This window comes from Xenia sp. Carnegie-2017, unplaced genomic scaffold (genome assembly GCF_021976095.1).
Source record: "Xenia sp. Carnegie-2017 unplaced genomic scaffold, XeniaSp_v1 HiC_scaffold_14, whole genome shotgun sequence".
Taxonomy (NCBI): Eukaryota; Metazoa; Cnidaria; class Anthozoa; order Malacalcyonacea; family Xeniidae; genus Xenia; species Xenia sp. Carnegie-2017.
Genome location: NW_025813447.1, coordinates 13,306,777 through 13,327,614, shown reverse-complemented (window position 1 = coordinate 13,327,614; position 20,838 = coordinate 13,306,777). Strand labels below are relative to the sequence as shown.

Genomic DNA, 20,838 nt, shown 5'->3' with positions numbered 1-20,838 from the left:
GCAAGCAAATTACGTTCATAATTAATGTCAAGAAAAGAGTTGGCCTTGTTACATAGAAAGGAAAACTCATTCTTTCTCTCAAGCTACTTGCATTTATGAGACATGAATGTTTGCTAATATTATTTATGTGCAAAACATCCTGTGTATTGCTCGTTTTCAAGACCTCTCTATCATTTATTTCCCCTGATAGAGATGAGATTTCACTGTCAAATAATTAACCAATAAAGTACTAGTATTATGTTAATGTCAGGTCTGTGATTGGCTGAGCTACACCTCGTGGCTTACCGCTATCATATTGTAGGAGTATCCAAGTTATAGAGAAATCTGGTGGGCGAAAAATTAAGATAGGCGAAGTTAGGAAGGTTTTTGTGTTTGGTAAGTTTCATGATTAATCATGTTTGGCCTGACCTTTGCAGCTGTCTATGTGATTCTTTTACCTAACGAAACTCCTCTTTCTCTGTGTATTTTGCTATTAAACTTAATACTATCTATTGACCTGAACACTAAGACACCTTCCCCTTGTGCATTCCTTCAAGGAAATGAGGCCTAAAATAACGAAATGTTAATTATTTTTGTCATTCTATATTGTAAAAGGTCTGCTTTAGGAACATGTGGCGATGAGCTACCTTCATTTTGTGAAAATATATGTTTAAATATGTGTGGGAACGTTGAACCTCGTGGTCAACCATGGCTACCCTTAAAAGTACGCATAATTTTTGTAAATTTCGTAAATTTTCGTTAAGTTGTGCCGGTTTGAAGAAATGCTTTATTTAGTACATCTCTGGTGTGTATTATAGTTTTCTCTGGGTGATATTTGTTTGGACTCTCATTGTTTTTATTCACAGCAATATTTTATCCCGCCTTGGGATGACCTAGCCTGTCGTCTATATCTTCTCCCTTTTGAGTGGAACTTTGTTTGTTTTTTGTTTTGTTTTTTTGTCAAAACTTGGCAGTGGAAATTGTTGATGAACAATGATATTATGTTTTACTCATAAACTTGTGTTCCAAATTTTTTTGGGCTATTTATAGTAAATAATGTTTTCCCACCATGCTGGATTAGTCTAAAGTGTTATATAAACTTATGAAAAAGGCAAAACATCATGTTGATAAACTGGACAAAACATAACGGGAGAGAACCTGCTCTCTTAAAATAAGTTCGATTTACAGTGTTTTCACAATGATTTAGCTGGAGGCTGTATTGCAAAAACAGGCATCTCCATCAAAATTCTCAAAAAATCATATTTCATATGTTGATAATCATAGTGACAATGGGTAGTCTTCATGTTTAGTTGAGTGCTTGGCACAGCAGGCTTTGTAAGGTTTTGACAGAGCTATAAATGACTTGCCGTTTTTAAGGCATTTGTTAGCTAGAACGTAAAGTAATTGATCAACTTCTATTTACACATTGATTCATTGTGGATTTTTTGCTAACAGGCCAGTTATAGGTACAAGTAGAGTATATTTGTTAATTTATTGCTGCATATACTGTATCTCCAAAAACTTGTTAAAATCTTATGGTAAATCAATTAATAAAGGAGTTCATTTGTCTTTGATAACAAATTTTTGACATTGTTGTTTTCAGACTGACAAGCAAATAGAACTTATTGTCAGATAATGATGGACTTTGAATTTCTCAAAATGAAATTTTTATCACAATAACTAGTCATACTCAGAAAAAGCTATTGCATTTAAATTACAATCCATTTTGTGTTAAGTTCAAATGGGTTTAGTTGTTCTAAAGCAGCACTTTTTATGTCTTACAATGACATGAGTATTGAATATTATGGTATGTCAAAGTAAATATTGCGAAAACAATGGTTGTATGTGCTATTGTATTTCTGTTATTCTAAATTATGGTTTCTGCATTGTCAGGTGTAGTTCTAAGCTGTGGTGATCAGTGTAGTAACCTGCAACAGCCAAAATAGTTGTCAAAGGAATTACTACCCCTACCTCAAAAAAAATGCATAAGTGTCCTTTTAAGCACCTTTTAAGATGTTTCGAAAATACAATTATTTAATAGATAACACACTGTGCCTTATGCAACCTGATAACTCACTAAGTCTGTGTTTTGCCATAATATACATTGTTGATTTCACAGCTTTTCATTCTTTTTCTTGAGTTATTGTCTTTAGGACATCAGTTAACATTTATTTGTGAAATTTTCCTTATGAAAATTTCCTTTGGTTTGTCAGCATGGAAATTAAATTAGATACGTAACTCATTTTTACTTCACTTTAAGATTGTATTGTTAAGATATCAAATCTTATTTTAGCAATGTCAGACCATGTTGTTATGAGAAGTTTGTCATTGAAGTCATTAAACTTAGATGCTTGGAAGAAAAAGCTTGATATATTTTGTACAACATAAAATGATTGAGTTTATATTTATATCTTTTCTTTGTTTTCAGATTGGTGAAGCAAAATGACTGGAAGAGCTAAAGGTCGTACTCGTGGTAGAGGTAGGGCTAGACAACCTCAACAAGAAGCTCGAAGACCTGGAGAAGAGAGTGGAAGATCACATGGAGCATCACCCCGCAAACTGGTGCACATCCTCCAACACCACAGGCACCACCACAGGTAGCTCCATCTGAAAGTGGAGCAGGAGCCCCACCCACCCAAGCTATGGCACAAATGAGTGTTGCAGAAGGTGGAGGACGACGACAATTTAATCGATATGTAGAAGTGGAATGCAGACCACAATGGTGTGTTGATAAACGAGGGTCAAGTGGTACCAGAATCCAGCTGGTTTCCAATTATTTCAGGATGACCATGGTTGTAGGTGGGTACCAAAACAAGATATTTTGTTGGTTTCTTATAACTAGTGTTTTTCAAGAATATGTTAAATTCCCCTCTACTGATTCATCAATTGAACTAATGATTGTTTGTATTGATCATTGTGGTTGACATAAAAACCAAATGTTGTTTGATTAGATCGTTTGTTGTACCAGTATCAAGTATCATTTTCACCTGAAGTTGATAATAAGAAGGTCAGATTTGCAATGATAAATGGTCAAGGTGAACTGCTTGGTAGACCTCGAGCATTTGATGGTATGATCCTGTTCATGCCTAAGAAACTTCCAGAGACTGTTACAAAGGTGATCACCCATAGAAAAGTGATAACTCACCTGTGGAGATAACAATTACACTCACTAATGAGATTCCAGAAAACAGTCCATTAGGTCTGCAAGTTTACAATGTTATTTTCAGAAGGTTAGTATGAAGGAACCCTTTTAAGAATGATTTGACTTTTCCCTTTATTTACACAAGATTTGATGATTTTTGTAGGATTTTGGGTATGTTAAACATGAAGCAAATTCAAAGACATTACTTCAAACCAGATTCACCAATTGCCATTCCAAAACACCAGTGAGTTTGCAAAAAACTTTCTGTGTGAAGTAGATCATATAATACATTTTTTTATATTAGTGTGTGGATTTGTTTTATCATGTTTTTTTTCTAGCCTTGAACTTTGGCCTGGTTTTATAACATCAATTTTGATGTATGAACAAAGCATTTTGCTGTGCTGTGAGGTCTCACACAAGGTTCTGCGCAAGGAAACTGTGTTAGAGTTCATGTATGATCTAAAAGAAAAAATGAGGAATAATGATAGATTTTATCAAGAAGTGACAAAAAAGCTTGTTGGTGAAATTGTCTTGACACGGTAATGTCTAAATTTCAAATTATTTCATGCAATTTATTAACAGCACTTTTTGCTTTTTTCTTATTCCCTGGTTTTAGTTTATTTTTATTTGTATATCTGTGTAAAAACAAAAGGATTTCACCTTTTTGCAGCACTAATTGTCTTCTGTTTGTTCAGATATTTTTGTCTCACAAAATAATGTTGCTTTTGAAAGACTTCAGCTTTGTTCAATGTTATGCCAACATATAACTAATGCAAACTGACATGAAAATACACTGCACTTTTCTCACGTTATGTTTTAACCAATAAATACAGGCTATTTTCATGCTTTGTATCATCTACTTACGATGAAGTTGTTAAACGTGCTGTTTCCATGACAACCAACATACTGATGTGAAAATGTATATTGTTGAAGGATATTTGATAACAGCTATTAACAATTAAAGTTAATTTGCACACTCCTCAACTCGCGAACATACTTTAAATATTGACCTAGGTTATTGGGAATGTTGTCTTTACACTTGACTGTCCCTTTATCATGGATATTTTAAACATTGATTTTAGTTATATTTGATTTAGTTTTTTAACATTTATATTTGTATGCTGTAGTTATAATTTTAATAAAAATTGTTGATCACACTTGCAAAAAAATAAATTTTGCACACTCCTAGATTTTGTAAATTTAATCATGAAAAACATGATTATCATGAGTTTAAGTTATTTGGTCCTATTTTTTCAGGTATAATAACAAAACATACCGTGTTGAAGACATTAACTGGGATAGCAACCTGGTGATACATTTCAACTTTTTGATGGATCAACGATTACATATGCTGATTACTACAAGAGGGTACAAACTTTTAACATGATTATGGAAATATGAATTTCCTTGTTGAGACTTCGTGTATAATTGAAAAATTTGTTCATCTAGCAATATAATAAAGTAATACAAGATCCACAACAGCCTTTGTTAGTGACACGAGCGAAAAGCAAATTTGGTCCAGGTGGAAAGAAATTAGATGACAGACCTATTCATTTGCTTCCTGAACTTTGTTATATGACAGGTGCTTGTTATAAAATTGTCTTGATTTTGTTTATAATTTAGTTACAGTGTGGTTATGTTAACTAGGTTTGTCCGATGAAATGAGAAATGATTTCAATTTGATGAAAGACCTTGCCACACACACTAGAATAGCTCCACAAGAACGAAACGATGCACTTGTAAAGTTCATGAATGACATAAAGAGGTAAATAATAGCCATTGAAAATCTCTTTCTAGGATGGATATTCTTGGTAAAGAAATGTTTGTAGTTTAAAACTAAGTTGACTTTACATAAATCACAGCATTTTGCACTCACTTTTAATGTGATTATGTCTTGACATTTTATTTAGCTGACCTGACAACTATTACTTATAAATTTGTTGTTTAGCCATCCTGATTGTAAACAGGAACTCGATGGCTGGGGCATAAAGGTATTAATGCTCATTTATAGCTATTAAAGAATGCATTATTATAGAATATAATATGAAAAACATATATTTCATCATTGTGTTTTTTTTAGTTTGACAATCAGTTACTTAATGTTGAAGGGCGTATTCTTCCTCCAGAAGAAATGCAACACAAGGAAGAAGGACAAATTGTAAGTAACTTTTAATCTCTATTCTAATTGTTGTGCTGTAGTATTTACAGACATGTGTGACCAATGTAATTGTTGTGCTCTAGTATTTACAAACATATGTGACCAAGGTAAATGTTGTGCTCTAGTATTTACAAACATATGTGACCAAGGTAAATGTTGTGCTCTAGTATTTACAAACATATGTGACCAAGGTAAATGTTGTGCTCTAGTATTTACAAACATGTGTGACCAATGTAATTGTTGTGGTGTAGTATTTACAAACATATGTGACCAGGGTAAATGTTGTGCTGTAGTATTTACAAACATATGTGACCAAGGTAAATGTTGTGCTGTAGTATTTACAAACATATGTGACCAAGGTAAATGTTGTGCTGTAGTATTTACAAACATGTGTGACTAATGTAATTGTTGTGCTGTAGTATTTACAAACATATGTGACCAAGGTAATTGTTGTGCTGTAGTATTTACAAACATGTGTTAATTGTTGTGCTGTAGTATTTACAAACATATGTGACCAAGGTAAATGTTGTGCTGTAGTATTTACAAACATGTGTGACCAATGTAATTGTTGTGCTGTAGTATTTACAAACATATGTGACCAAGGTAATTGTGTAGTATTTACAAACATGTGTGACCAATGTAAGTATTTACAAACATATGTGACCAGGGTAAATGTTGTGCTGTAGTATTTACAAACATATGTGATCAAGGTAAATGTTGTTTACAAACTGACCAAGGTAAATGTTGTGTATTTACAAACATATGTGACCAAGGTAAATGTTGTGCTGTAGTATTTACAAACATATGTGATCAAGGTAAATGTTGTGCTGTAGTATTTACAAACATATGTGATCAAGGTAAATGTTGTGCTGTAGTATTTACAAACATGTGTGACCAATGTAATTGTTGTGTAGTATTTACAAACATGTGTGACCAAGGTAAATGTTGTGCTGTTTTACAAACATATGTAAGTATTTACAAACATATGTGACCAATGTAATTGTTGTGCTAAAGTATTTACAAACATGTGTGACCAATGTAATTGTTGTGCTAAAGTATTTACAAACATGTGTGACCAATGTAATTGTTGTGCTGTAGTATTTACAAACATATGTGACCAAGGTAATTGTTGTGCTGTAGTATTTACAAACATATGTGACCAAGGTAATTGTTGTGCTGTAGTATTTACAAACATATGTGACCAAGGTAATTGTTGTGCTGTAGTATTTACAAACATATGTGACCAATGTAATTGTTGTTCTGTAGTATTTACAAACATATGTGACCAAGGTTGCTGTATTTACAAACATATGTGACCAAGGTAATTGTTGTGCTGTAGTATTTACAAACATATGTGACCAATGTAGTATTTACAAACATATGTGACCAATGTAATTGTTGTTCTGTAGTATTTACAAACATATGTGACCAAGGTAAATGTTGTGCTGTAGTATTTACAAACATGTGTGACCAATGTAATTGTTGTGCTAAAGTATTTACAAACATATGTGACCAAGGTAATTGTTGTGCTATAGTATTTACAAACATGTGTGACTAATGTTTCTTTTTATTTTAGTACACCTACAATCCAGCTAGTGCAGAATGGAGCAAAGAGATGCGCTCAATGGAATTAAGATCTTCCGTTGCTTTAGATAGATGGATGATTTTATTTACAGCTCGTGATAGAGGGATTGCAGAAGATTTCTGCCAAACATTACAACGTGTCTGTGGTCCTATGAAAATACCTGTCAGCAAACCAAAGATGTAAGAAATTCCAAATTATGTTTTAAATTCTCAGTGATTAATTTCAAATAGAATGGATATGATTTGACTTAACTCAATGTTATACAAGTGTATAGGGATTTATCAAACTTTGATATTTTCTCTTTTGTTTTCTGTCTGAAGTTTTCCATTTTACACCAGCTTTTGATGAAAAAAATAAAACAATGTGGGAGAAAATCTGTTTTTATCAGCATTGGAAAATTTTATGAGATCTTTACTTATCACAAAATGAAGATATTAAAATTTTGGCCTGATTGAAATGTTTTGCTGTTCAAATATATATCTTCAAAGTATCAAATGGATTTTTTCGTTATATTTTATTTACAGGTGTGAGTTGCAAAATGACAAAACCGATACTTATATCAAGACAATGCAGGCACAAATGACAGATGATATTCGTTTAGTAACTTGTATCTTGCCTACAAATCGTAAAGATCGTTATGATGCAATAAAAAAGTTTTGCTGTGTTTCAAAACCAGGTATTAAAGCATCTTACAAACGTTTCTTGACAATGTTTTGATTGAGTGATCAATATGTACGTATGTGACTTGCTGAATTATAAAACCTTTTTTGAAAACTCTTTTAAAAAAAACAAGAAACTGTTACATGGGCTGAAGTCATATTTTCGTCTGCTACTTTGACGATATCTAGTTAATTTAACGAGGTCTGTGTTCGACGTGTGTCTTTGTGTGCAGTTTAGAATCTGCATTTTTTTCAGAGAGAAAATGCAGTCATTCCTTTTATCTCTGTTTGGGTGTGTATAGCTACTAGTAAAACAATATTTTTGTTTAGTGTCTTCACAAGTTATTGTTGCAAGAACACTTTCTAAGAAACAAATGTTGATGTCTGTTTGTACCAAGATTGGCATTCAATTGAACTGCAAGTTAGGCGGCGAAGTGTGGGCTGTTAAAATTCCATTGAAAGGTGTTATGGCCATTGGTATTGATTGTTACCATGACTCACAAAACAAAGGAAAATCTATCGCTGGTTTTGTTGCCAGTATGAATCAATCATTAACAAAGTATGTTTGTGTAGTGCAATTGGAGGTGTTCGTTCGTTCGTTGACTTTCGTGTTTTGTGGTAAATTCACGTAACCTGTTGATTATAAAAGAAATCCGTTCGCATCTTGCAGGTACTATTCTAGATGTACGTCACAGCATACTGGCCAGGAATTGGTGGATGGTATTAGAGTTTGTGTAACAAGTAAGCATATATACCGATGTAAATTCAACTTTTTACTATTTCAAACAAGAGTATTGAGAAATGACAAAAATACTAATATAGCCATTCTTATGTGATTTTTTTAAGTGAATATGATGATATTTTTAAGGCGCTCTTCGTCGTTACAATGATATTCACAAGACTTTACCTGATCGTATCATCGTATATCGTGATGGTGTTGGTGATGGTCAACTTGCTGCAGTTTATGAGCACGAAGTAAAACAGTGTATGGAGGTGTTTAAACGAGCAGGATTTCAAGAACGACCAAAGTTTGGTTTCGTTGTTGTTAAGAAAAGAATTAATTCTCGTTTCTTCGCCAGAAGTGGACGTCTTACCAATCCAAAGCCAGGTTTGACTTTTCTTTGTTTTTATTCGCTCTTCAGCTATTTGATTTTAGTTCATTTTAATGTCATGTGATGATTATATTGTTTGACTAAAGCAAGTTTCTATCGTTTCTTTAGGAACTGTAGTAGATAGTTGTGTCACTCGTAGGGAATGGTACGACTTTTATTTGATAAGTCAATCGGTTCGCCAAGGCACTGTAACACCAACACATTACAATGTCATTTATGATACAACGGGCCTCAAACCAGATCACATGCAAAGGCTCACGTACAAACTAACACATCTCTACTACAACTGGCCGGTAAGATGAACATAATTGTGGGGTTTTTTACCATCTATTACGTCACAGCATTGTTGAAGAGGCTGGTGTTACGCTAAAGATAAAATCACTTCAAACACCATTCATTAGCAAATTTATCATTTCCTGATGTAGGTTTTGCATAGAAGGTTTTATCAATTGTTACAATAATTATTGATCCAGTTCAATGTGTCATCATTGTATAATATATTTACTCTTGACATTTTCATCTTAATTAATCATCTCTATTTTTCAGGGAACAATCCGCGTACCAGCTCCATGTCAATACGCTCACAAATTGGCATATCTCGTTGGCACTGCTGTTCACGAAGAACCCGATATTTCACTCTCTGATAGATTGTTTTATTTGTAAAACATGTACACAGAGTTTAGATGAAGATGTGGTTTTTCAAGATTAACATCGTTTTTGGATTTACTTGTTTTGTTAATGGCTAAAGTCTCAAGTTGTGACACGAGAATTTCCTGTTGCGTGTGCTGCAAATGTGGTGGCAACTCTTTTGCAATTTATAAAGTTCAACACTAGATGTACTCAAATGGTTGTGAAAGATTGCTCTACGTTGGTTGTGTGTGCTGGGTAATGTTGCGGGAGAGACTTCTATCTTCACACAACAAACTTCTCTTATAGTTAACAAATTTTTGGTGTCGCTTATTAAAACCCAGATATTATCTCAATTACTCATTTTTGACTGATGCACAAGCGAGATTTTTTTAAATATTGAAGATATTAAAGGTTTTTTAAGTGAGTTGTTTCTTTTTCTTTACTTTAGGCTTTTTACTAGCACTATTTAATCTCCATCTACGGAACGTTTTTTACTGATACTAAACTTTCATGGGGAATTTGAAAGAGTCGGCCTATCTTATTAAGAAAGTGTTACAAATTAATTTAATATTTTTCAAACCGTGTATTTCAACACATTTTTTCCCGATAAATTTTTGATGACAATTTTCAATAAATGTTGAAAATTAATATTTAAATAGAAATATTAGGTAGAAACGAAAAAATGTGTTCTAAAATATTTGTTATTGCATTGCTTGCTTTTATGAAGAGAAAATTTTATAGTATCACTGCATTTTAAGTTCATTTTACGTGTTAAAAATTCTTGGCTATTTTCAATGGCAGCGGTCTCCTCTAAGATGCGTGGTATTTGCAATTTGCATTTATCGATGAAATTGACTTATTTTGGCATTTTCTAGCGATTCGCCAATTTCACGTTTCATTAAATGTGAATGGAAAAGCAAAAGCGTTGGTAAAAATATATATTCTTGAAAACGAGTGGTCACGTGACCAACCCATTGGATCATCCTTCACGATCGGAAGTGAAGTAGGACGCCATTATATACAAAGTTAACAGAGCTGTAGTGAAAGCCTGAAGTCGCCAAAATGGCGGACTTAGAGGCTGTTTTAGCTGATGTCTCTTATCTAATGGCAATGGAGAAATCTAAGTCCACTCCTGCCGCTAGAGCAAGCAAGAAAATCGTTCTTCCAGACCCATCGTAAGTAGTCTGATATTGTCATGCTCTCTTAGAAATACGTTCATTATTGATCAGCTGATCTCAAATACTTGCCTTGTGGCATGTTAAAATACGAGCATTTCAACACTCCTTTTTATAGCGTCTATCATGTTATGTACAAGTATTTTTACGATAACGGGCAGTTGGAATTTGATTATATTTTTGAACAGACGATCGGTATGTCAACTAAATAAATTTTACTTGTTGCCTTATGAATATCAAACTTTGTGCATTGTAGTTGAAGTACAGCGTTAGTTTAGATATTGAATCATAGTGTTTGGTGTATGCAAACTATAATTTATATTTTCTGCACTGTGTGCAAGGTTTTAAGGAACATCTGTTAATGCTATAATACTAGTGTAAGGTATCTACAAGTGAATTTAACATTATAGGTCTTATGAACTTCGTCTCTTGCCTTATTTAGGCTATCTGCTTTTTAAAGAGTTTGGTGAGACACAATGTGACGAGCCTGTCCCCAATTGGCTTTTTACGAAGCGGTGAGACGATTTTAACCCATTTCTCTTGTCGAAACGATTGCACTGTTCATGTTCCCCATTACCATATAAACAAGCCTAGCCTTTACAACCTTATCAACGCTATTGTCTCAATAAATATTTCATAAGTGTAATTTTTCAGTGTATTATCTTGTGCAATTTTGCAAGAAGCAAACTTAAAACTATACATAAATTTCACTGCATAATTGCAAGATTTGCGAGAAATAGCAAACAGTATGTCTAGATGAAGACGCAGATGTTGGTTGAAAGTGTTCTTGATTTTAAATTTTAATATTCATATTATGAAAAATGCTGTCATATTTTGTTAAAAGCAAAACCTTCTTTTGTAATGTATTTATATTAAGAACAGAGGGATGCAAAATTGTGTCTTGGATTTGCTCCATTTGCGTAAATAAGTGTGCTGGCGACGAAATGTTAATGTAGCCTGGCTCTTGTCATCTCCTTCACAACAATGTTTACATATTTTACCACGTTTTGACTTACGGCCTTGTTTTGGAAAATATTATCCCTGTCGTGCATACTCTCAAATTTTCCCCCTTTTTGATATGACACTGTACAAAACTTCGACAAAAACATACACAGCTGAAATTTGTTCATTTTATGTGAGAGAGTCAACGATGAAAGTGTAGAAGTGAGAGTGTTAGTAATGCATACACACTACACCATAATTTGAATACCTTTTAGTGGCCTTACCGCAACGATAATCATTTTAATTGTTCGGTATAAATTACTTTCTTTGCTTACGTTTTTAAGAATTTTTTAATGACAATAAAGTAGTATAGAAAAGTTTTCCGTTTGTATTTCATTTGTATTACTGCGGAATATCCATGCGTTTATGAGCGAGCAACTCTGTTTATTGCCGTTCCATTTTCTGAGCAAACAAATCAGCATAACAAACAAGTGTTTACATTTTATGCTTAGTTTTACTTCGCTGCATAAATTCATTTTGTAATTTCTTATAATCACTCAAATGCCCCGCAGTATATGTTTTCAATGAACATCTTGAGTTAAAACACAACTTTGTTGGTAAAGTCTAAACTTGAGTACCTTAACCAAAGATTGAAAAAACTTGAAGAAGCTAACTAAATTGCCTTTTTGTCGTTATTTGATATTTTGATAAACATCACATTGTGATCTTTTATTCTTGCTGATAAAATTAGCTTATGATTTCAGGTAACGGTAAATAAACGTCTGATATGAATTTCCTAGTTTTACTAAAAAATAACCAAAAAAAACTGTTCCGTATGTAGAGACCCTTTTTGAGCAATTGTCAGCTATGTCTGAAAGTATAAAATAAATAGTTATTTTTAGGGACTTGCTTACATATGTAAAAATTAGCTATTCCCATATTGCGTTTCTTTCAACTGTGCTGTGAAGAAAACCGCTTAAAACACCCAATACTGTAGAGATTTTAGTAAACAGTAGTAATGATAAACAAAATACGCTTTCTTCTGTTCATTTCAATTGTTTTGTTTGAGTACAAACTTATTCAACGTATATGGTGTTATCTCAGACTTACTATAACTGTTTTGGACATTTTGATATCTTTTTTGATGTTTAAGACTTTAAAGTGTTTTACCCTCCCTGGTTTAGCATGTTGTATCAAAGTGTTTTTATACCATTTTTTTATTGTTCTTCAACTATTGCTTATGAATTCTTTCTTGTTATTTTCAAGATAAAAGAATATATGAAACTACAAACTGTGGAAGAAAGGCTTAAAAAAGCTCGGGAGATTTTTGATGACTTTATAATGAAAGAGCTTTTGTCATGTTCACATGTGAGATCATCATTATTAAATATTAATATTATGAGTATTAAATGTCCTTATTGATTTCTTGCTTATAGAATTTTAGTATTGAGTCTCTGGAGCATGTAAAAGGTCTGCTGTCAAAATCATGTGCACCTGCAAATCTTTTTGAGGTAGTTATACTTATTTGTCATTTAAATACTTTACAGGAATATATGTTTCTTACTAAACCAAGTCCTTAGGAACTATCTCAGAGAAAACTTTCTCAAGAACTACTGTAAAAATTATTGCATAAAGTATTACTGCAGGATTTATTTTCATGTACTTTTAAAGGAATTCAGGATGTCATTTACTACTCAAGGATGATGTTATTTACTATTGCAAGGATGATATCACTATTTAACATTGACAATGAATCCATAAATGTCATGCAAGCATTTAGTTAATAGCAAACCCAATATAATATCATGAATCAATTTATTTTTAGCCTTACACTGTAGAAATAAAGAAAAGCCTTTGTGGTTCTATATTTCAAAAGTTTCTTAAAAGGTAGAGATGAGAACACATTAATGTCATTGAGTTACGGACCAACAAATTTACTTATTATGTGTTTCTTTATAGTGATAGATTTATACGCTACACGCAGTGGAAAAATGTTGAATTCAACCTTAATGTGAGTTTTATAGTATGTTCAAAATAACTTTTGTCACAGTTAAAACCTAAAGTGATGATAAAATGTCTTTAATTTTCAGCTTACCATGAATGACTTCAGTGTTCACAGAATTATCGGACGTGGAGGTTTTGGTGAGGTTTATGGTTGCCGTAAGGCAGACACTGGCAAGATGTATGTATGTCTAACTCATCAACTAAAGTTGCTGAATATTTGTAATTCATGGACGGAATTATTTGGGGTGCCACCACCACCCCATAAAAAAAGAACATCAGATTTCACCTTCTAAATGAATTGTTCACCCTCTAAGAAACAAGTTTTAGCAACTCCCCAATTTTTAGCAAAACAAATTAGTAGCACTGTCGAACAGAGTTTTACATTTTTTTACCCAACCTTTGATAGTAGCACTATCAGACCACCTTATTTCTTACGTCACTTCCTTACCAGCTCACCCTTCCCCTAAAATTTATAGCACCATCCTGAAAAAATTATGAAAATCCATGTTGTGATATTAAGTATAATTTTAATAATTTTGATGTGTTTAACATTTGTTTTTTTCTTTAGGTATGCCATGAAATGTTTGGACAAGAAAAGAATCAAATTAAAACAGGGAGAAACACTTGCATTAAATGAACGAATCATGCTTTCACATGTAACATTTTCTGATATTTTTGTCCAGTTCACTTTAAATTTTCTAAAATGATGTTAATTACAATTATTTATGTAGGTCAACAGCCCTTTTATTGTCTGTATGACTTATGCATTTCACACTGTGGACAAATTATGTTTTGTTTTGGATCTTATGAATGGTAAGAATGAATTTGATAGGAATGATTATATCAGTTATAATGAAAGTTTGTTTTCATCATTTGCAATATGAGAAAAAAAATGTTGTTATTATACATATATTAATACAATTATTTCATGATATCATATGTAGGTGGTGATCTTCATTATCATTTATCACAACATGGATTATTTAAAGAAGAAGATGTAAGACTGCAATTTTTGTTGTTTATGATAATTGACTTGGTACCTTTAGAACAACATCTTTCAATGGTTTTTGCAATTTATTAATAGTTTATGTCATTCATATAGTTTGTTTCATAAGGTTTGATACTTACATGATAAGAGACTTTTATTTATGTTAGTAAGATAATAGTATTGAGGACTCTCTCTCTCTCTCTATGATTTTTATTTTCTATCACATTAGTTTAACATTCTTCTAACTGTCCAGTACTCACTATCATCTTTATTCTATCGTTTATTGTTATGTTCTTACAACTTTGCTTCTACTTTTTTATTCTAGGTTCAGTTCTACGCTTGTGAAATAGTCCTTGGCTTGCAGCATATGCATAGTAAATGTATCTGTTACAGAGATCTAAAGGTTTTGTTACTTAATATTTGTTTGAAAATCCTGTTCTTTGCTAATAACTATGAAAAAGAATGAAGTGCTCTCACAAAATATTACATTTAATGGAAAATGAGTGTGTTAGACATATTTCTTTAGATAGATACATTTTATTTCTTTACAAGTTTTAGGTAGCTTCCTATTTTAATCTGTGTTATAGACATTTTTATAACTTGTTTAGCCTGCAAACATATTGTTAGATGAACATGGTCATGTGAGAATCTCAGATTTGGGTTTGGCTTGTGACTTTAGCAAGAAAAAACCTCACGCTAGTGTGTAAGTATCTTTACTAGACTTAAGTGTTGAAAAAGAACAGAGGGACTGTGTGTATTCTGGTATTGTAAGAGATTTGTAAAAGTTAGTGATCTATGGAGTACGATATGCCATTGTTAGTGATTTAATGGGGGAAATTTGGTAGTTTTCTGAGTGACTTTTACCTTAAGCGCTTATTGTTGTCTTGTTTCAGTGGAACGCATGGTTATATGGCTCCCGAAGTGTTAAAAAAAGGTGTTGCCTATGATTCATCTGCAGATTGGTTCTCTTTAGGATGTATGTTATATAAATTACTATTGGGGTAAGTAATAGAAACGAATGTTGTTTTAATCTGAATAATTTGACATCCACCATGGTTCGGATTACAGAAACTTTATCGTAGCTATTTGCGGCCAAACGATATGCTATAATTACGAAATAAACGTTAATTTATGTTTTAATCATACAAACCACTAATAACTACTACTGGAAAATTCCGTAGTATGCTCATTTTATGTTTGAATAATTGTTTGTTGATAATTATGCAACCGTGTTCTCGCTGTTCATTACGTATCTTTTGCACTGATATGATCTTTTGCATGTAGTTTGATAAATAATACGACAACCCAGCTAAATACATTTGTTTCTGCGGCTGTATCCGTAAGAAATACTCATTGTTGTTGTTGTAAAACATTAATTAGTGTTCTATTTAAAAACGTTTTATTAATCAAACCATTCTATTTATTCAACTTAATTCCTTTGTAACATACGCCCGAAACTACGAATTCACAGAACTAAAGAAGAATTTTACTGTATTTATTGTTTTAGTCATAGTCCATTTCGACAGCACAAAATAAAAGATAAACACGAAATAGACAGATTAACCTTAACAATGGTGAGTTTGTAAAACAAAATATTTCTAAAAATGATCATGGGAGTTTACAAAATACTTTTACAAACAAAAATGGAAATTGCATATCTAGATTTCTTTCTAACGTTTTGCCTTATCTCATTCATCTGAGATTACATCACGACTCATTTAATGAAAAACTTCTCTTCTCTTTTTATCATCATTTTGCTACAAATGTTTGCCAGCAATGACATTAGAAAGCTGCTAAATATTCTTATATTTTTGTTTTTATTTTAGGATGTTACGTTTCCTGATCAATTCTCCGACGAAATGAAAAGCTTATTACGTGGTCTTTTACAGCGAGATGTTTACAAACGTCTGGGATGTAAAGCACGAGGGTTAGTGTTCAATTCATGCAACTACTACAATATTTTTACTCCCTTTTGAACTTAAACTTCTTCTACTTTTGGCTGCTCCCTTATTTAGCGTAGCCACAGCGCGTTTTTATTCTCCAATAGGATCTTTCCATCACATAATCATCTATTACACCCATGCTCCTCATATTCTCCCCCACCCTATCCATCCACCACCTGCAGAGTCTTCCTCTTCTCTGTCCTGGCACTGCATTTTCAACATCTTTTTCCCCAAATAATCGTCTGCTCTCCTCATAGCATGTCCAAATCACCGCAGCTTCGCCTCTTAATTTCTTTCCAATTCTTGTGGTTTTTGCACTTCCACGAATGTACTCCTTCTTTATTCTGTCATTTCTCGTCGTTGCACCTAAGTACTTGAAATCAGCAACCTTTTAGCTAAATTTATGAACTCTTTTAAACTTAAACCTCTCTAAGAAAACAACTCTAATTTTGGGAGATCCGGACCCGAGAGTATCGCTATATGTATGTACGTAGATATAGATCTTATAGGTTAGTATAGTCATAAGAAGGCCTTTTGGAGTTGATGGTTACTGACGTTTCGACAACCTTAGCTGTAGTCATCTTCAGAGTCAAGAGTATTTATTGCACATTGTGATTTCTGAAACATTTGAAATATTTCGTTGTCTCATCAACAGTGGAAGAATTTCGCATGTGAAAACAGTATTATAATGTGAACAATTGATACTTTATCTAGTGCTGATGAAGTGAGGGAACACGAATTCTTTAAAGACATTGATTGGCTTACGGTTGAGTTACTGAGGGTAAATAGATTATAGTCTCACTTGTGAGACTCGCCTCGTTTGTTTAATTTTGTGCAAAGCTACGAAATATGTTTACTTGTTGTATAAAAATTCTTCGTTATTTTTTGATAAATTATGTGATGAAGATAATGAACAATTTTATTGCAGTTGAAACCGCCACTTGTTCCGCCTCGTGGTGAAGTGAACGCCGCTGACGCATTTGACATCGGCTCCTTTGATGAAGATGACGTCAAGGGAATCAAACTGTCAGATGCTGATCAGGAAATTTATGCAGAATTCAATCACGTTAATTCTGAGCGTTGGCAGGAAGAAATTGCTGGTAAAGAACTGTTTTCAATCGTAGTTGATGAAGAAGTGTATGCTTTATGTTGATATCTTTACTATATTGTTGTTTTCATTGTTTTAAGAAACTGTTTTTGATGTGGTAAATCAGGAACATGACAAATTAGATCAGAAAAGAAAAAGTAAATTAGCAAACATCAATGGGCATGGTGAGTTATTTTTTCATCTAAATGCAGAAGATTTTAATGACTTCGCCCTATTAATAGAAGTTCTTAACATGTTAATTTAACAGCTGTTTTAATACTTGTTTTAGCCCATTGTAGGGTTATGGCTAGAACTGTGATTGGGGGGTAGGGGGTGTGAATGTTTGATTGTGTCAGACTAATTTCTTTTGAAAGCCAATTCACTTCCATAAGAACACATTTGGGCCCAACTTTACACATGAATATTCACCTGCACACACCCCCTTAAATTAACAGTATCACTGCAACTCTAGTCCAGTGTTGTCATTTCACTTATGCTGAACATCATTTTCCATATTCTTTTATCCTTCTGTCGAAAGATCATTGTTTGCTGCAATTTGAGAATGAACTCTGTGCCTACGAAATTTTTTCTCTTCATCATTATTTAGAAAGTGCTGAAGGCAGTGATCGTATACTGGAAGGCTATCTTTTTAAAATGGGAGGACCATTTTTGCCTGGTTGGCAGAAACGATATTTTCTACTTTATCCAAATAGAATAGAATGGCGTGGAGAACAGGTTAGTGAGTATAGTGAACAAACAGTGTTTTTAGATGTATCAACAGGTTTATCCATGGATATATTAGGATGAATTAGTCTTAAATATGTAGATAAACTTTGTATGTGAATAGTAGGGCTATCATCACTAAAATTTATAAAGTTCATCACAGAATTGTTGATCAACGTACATGAGAGTAATATGAATATCCATCTTAATTTGTGCAAAATAATTTTCATTTTACAACTAGAGTGCATGCATTGAGATATCCTTGTAGTTCTACCTATGTTATCTAACTTATATGTAACTTTATGTTGTAGCAACATGCAACAAATTTGTTATGTTGGGAGGATGTAGCTTCGCTGGACGAAGCAAATATTAAAGGATTTAAATGTGTCAAAATAGTTACAAAGGATACCAAAGAACATTTACTTAGAGCTGAGGTAATTGATCTTTTTACTGTTTTTTCTCCTATTGTTGAATTGTTAGGGATTTTTGTCTTCTGTACTTGTTACGAGGTACAATTTGGCACCTTTTTTTCTTGAAGGTTTTTGTGGGTACTGTGTAGTGATCGATTTTTTCACCTTACCTGGCATTTTGACCAGCTATTTCCACAACAGTTATTAATGGTTTTTCCTGTCAATGTTCTTTTGAAATATTTAATGTCAATTTTTGTACTTTATGCGCATTGTTTGTTCATTGTTGTCATATGTTAGCTTAACTTGGATGGAATTCCGTTATGTAGAACTATTTGATTACATTGTTTACACTGATCCATATTATTATTTGTGCATCTAGAGGACAATTTTGAGGATTTTCCTAAAATATAGAGTGAGGCAACGTGTGTTGATGTCATTTAAGCCCATAGAATCTCAAACATGACAATCATTGGTCTAAAATGTATTTTTTATGCAATGCTGCAACTTCTGCGTATTAGAAACTGGTTGCAAACCAACTTTGACCATTTCTTTGAGCTCTGTTACTGTAATTGCCCTGTAGGTATGGGTTAAATATGTATATTTAAAAGTATGCAATGTTTCTGGATGTTTTGATCATCCAAATCAACAAAGACAAAATCTTGCAAATCAACTTGTATTTTTACATATTCATTGTGTATCAAGAATTTGTAATGTAGGTGAGCTAATCTAAAGCAGACATCTTGTTTCATGCAATATCTTCCTTTATCAAGACTTTTTTATTTTCTTTTAGTCTCAAACAGAATATAATGAGTGGCTAAAAGAATTGAAAAGAACTTTCAACCATGCCATTGAAATGATGAGGACTGGAGCAAAAATCATTGGTCGTGGTCACCTTGTAACGCAATCTAGTCGAGATGATAATTAATAATGATATCACTTAGCAGAAATAGCAAAAGCTGTTCAACTCCAATCAGCACAGTGTCAGACCACTGTCTGTGTAATCCATGATCTTGTGGTTAGTTCATTTAAGCCAATGAAAAGAAGAGTTCCTTTACAACAACTTTATACAATGTGCTCTTGAAATAGGTATTTATTTTGTGCAGTAATAAGAGGCTTGATTCGAAGTTGTTATTGACATTTTACATGTGTGCTCGCAAATGATCAGGTGTAGAGGATCCTTAACTGCAAGGAGCAGGGAAGATGTCTTCTTGTGAAGTGTAATGTTTAAAATTATGTTAAGAATTTTTTTGAATTGTAAATTAAGGGTACCTAAATGTAATCTTGTAATGTTTCCTAAGGTTAGTTTAAATTGCACATTTAAAATTTTTTTGTGTAATGTTGCCAGCCAAGTGCTGTTCAACTTTAGGTATTATATTGGAAAAAAGTGACATTTTTAATGGTAATCTCTGTCAATGAAGTGAAGACAAAGGTTTAGAATATTGACATGTATAAAATATCTCTGAAAATTTATAAAACGAGTGAAATATTAGTTGCATGTTTTAGAAATTGAAATCAACACTAAAAAGAAAATAAAAGCCTACTATCACTCACAATGTATGAATAATACAATATTCTCTCAGCAGCAAATTTATTGAGTGTATGTATGTATATAACAACAAAAAAATTTCAATCATTTCATCAAAACACAACAACAATCTACATGTTCCTATAAAGTTCTGGGTGTTTAGTATCTATATTTAGTGGAGTAATCTTTTGGTGAAATAACAAGTCCACGTCCTTTTCTTGCACCTCGATAAATGGTTTCCACTATGTCTATCATTTCTTGTTTGTCCTCCAATGCCCAGTTGATTTTATTGTTATTGCCAGTTCCCAGATCGATCATAATATGTTTATTTCTGTAAAAAAACATTACTGTACATGGATCATACAATTCGTACATCTTATTGAAATCAGGCACTTCAGTTATATCGACGACATAAAACACTGCAAAGTTCTTGACTTTATCCGCAATGCCATACAATATTTCGTCCATTTTCATGCACTGTGGATCCCAGTCATGACCAAAGCGAATCACAACAACTTTGTCTTCTTCAGCTAAAATGGCCTGATCTACCTGCCATCCATTGTGAAGATGCTGGAGAACATATGACATGCTTCGAAAGCGAAGTTTTCTTGTCGTTTATAACAGTTTTAGAGGAGAAAAACCAGTCAAAAACAGAGAAAGAAAAATTTAACGTTTTAAACACAAAGAAATACAGACCTTGTACGCGTGCGCGTTATCACCCGAGTCGTCTAATTAAATTAATCGATAAATTTTCCCTCTACGCAGTCAAGCGCAGT

At 32.9% G+C, this 20,838-nt stretch overlaps 2 protein-coding genes across 2 annotated transcripts; both read left to right on the top strand.

The window, feature by feature from the left end:
* Window positions 1–262: 262 nt before the first annotated feature.
* LOC124434560 (piwi-like protein 1) lies at window positions 263–9,689 on the top strand. Its single transcript, XM_046984443.1, is given in 18 exon segments — window positions 263–375; window positions 2,408–2,778; window positions 2,931–3,209; window positions 3,285–3,365; window positions 3,460–3,660; window positions 4,379–4,419; window positions 4,422–4,489; window positions 4,571–4,703; window positions 4,769–4,886; window positions 5,070–5,112; window positions 5,202–5,279; window positions 6,856–7,043; window positions 7,389–7,540; window positions 7,854–8,082; window positions 8,194–8,264; window positions 8,392–8,631; window positions 8,744–8,928; window positions 9,182–9,689. Coding segments are annotated over 15 exon segments (1,935 nt in total). The 5' UTR covers window positions 263–375; window positions 2,408–2,778; window positions 2,931–3,209; window positions 3,285–3,294; the 3' UTR covers window positions 9,299–9,689.
* A 555-nt stretch (window positions 9,690–10,244) lies between these two features.
* On the top strand, window positions 10,245–20,087 carry LOC124434319 (beta-adrenergic receptor kinase 2-like). Its single transcript, XM_046984204.1, is given in 23 exon segments — window positions 10,245–10,440; window positions 10,559–10,635; window positions 10,883–10,930; window positions 10,933–10,955; window positions 12,649–12,750; window positions 12,819–12,893; window positions 13,208–13,269; window positions 13,342–13,393; window positions 13,473–13,564; window positions 13,955–14,042; window positions 14,118–14,199; window positions 14,331–14,383; window positions 14,700–14,777; window positions 14,983–15,077; window positions 15,268–15,375; window positions 15,882–15,948; window positions 16,201–16,301; window positions 17,032–17,098; window positions 17,246–17,417; window positions 17,506–17,589; window positions 18,012–18,139; window positions 18,439–18,561; window positions 19,328–20,087. Coding segments are annotated over 23 exon segments (2,025 nt in total). The 5' UTR covers window positions 10,245–10,327; the 3' UTR covers window positions 19,463–20,087.
* Window positions 20,088–20,838: the final 751 nt, after the last annotated feature.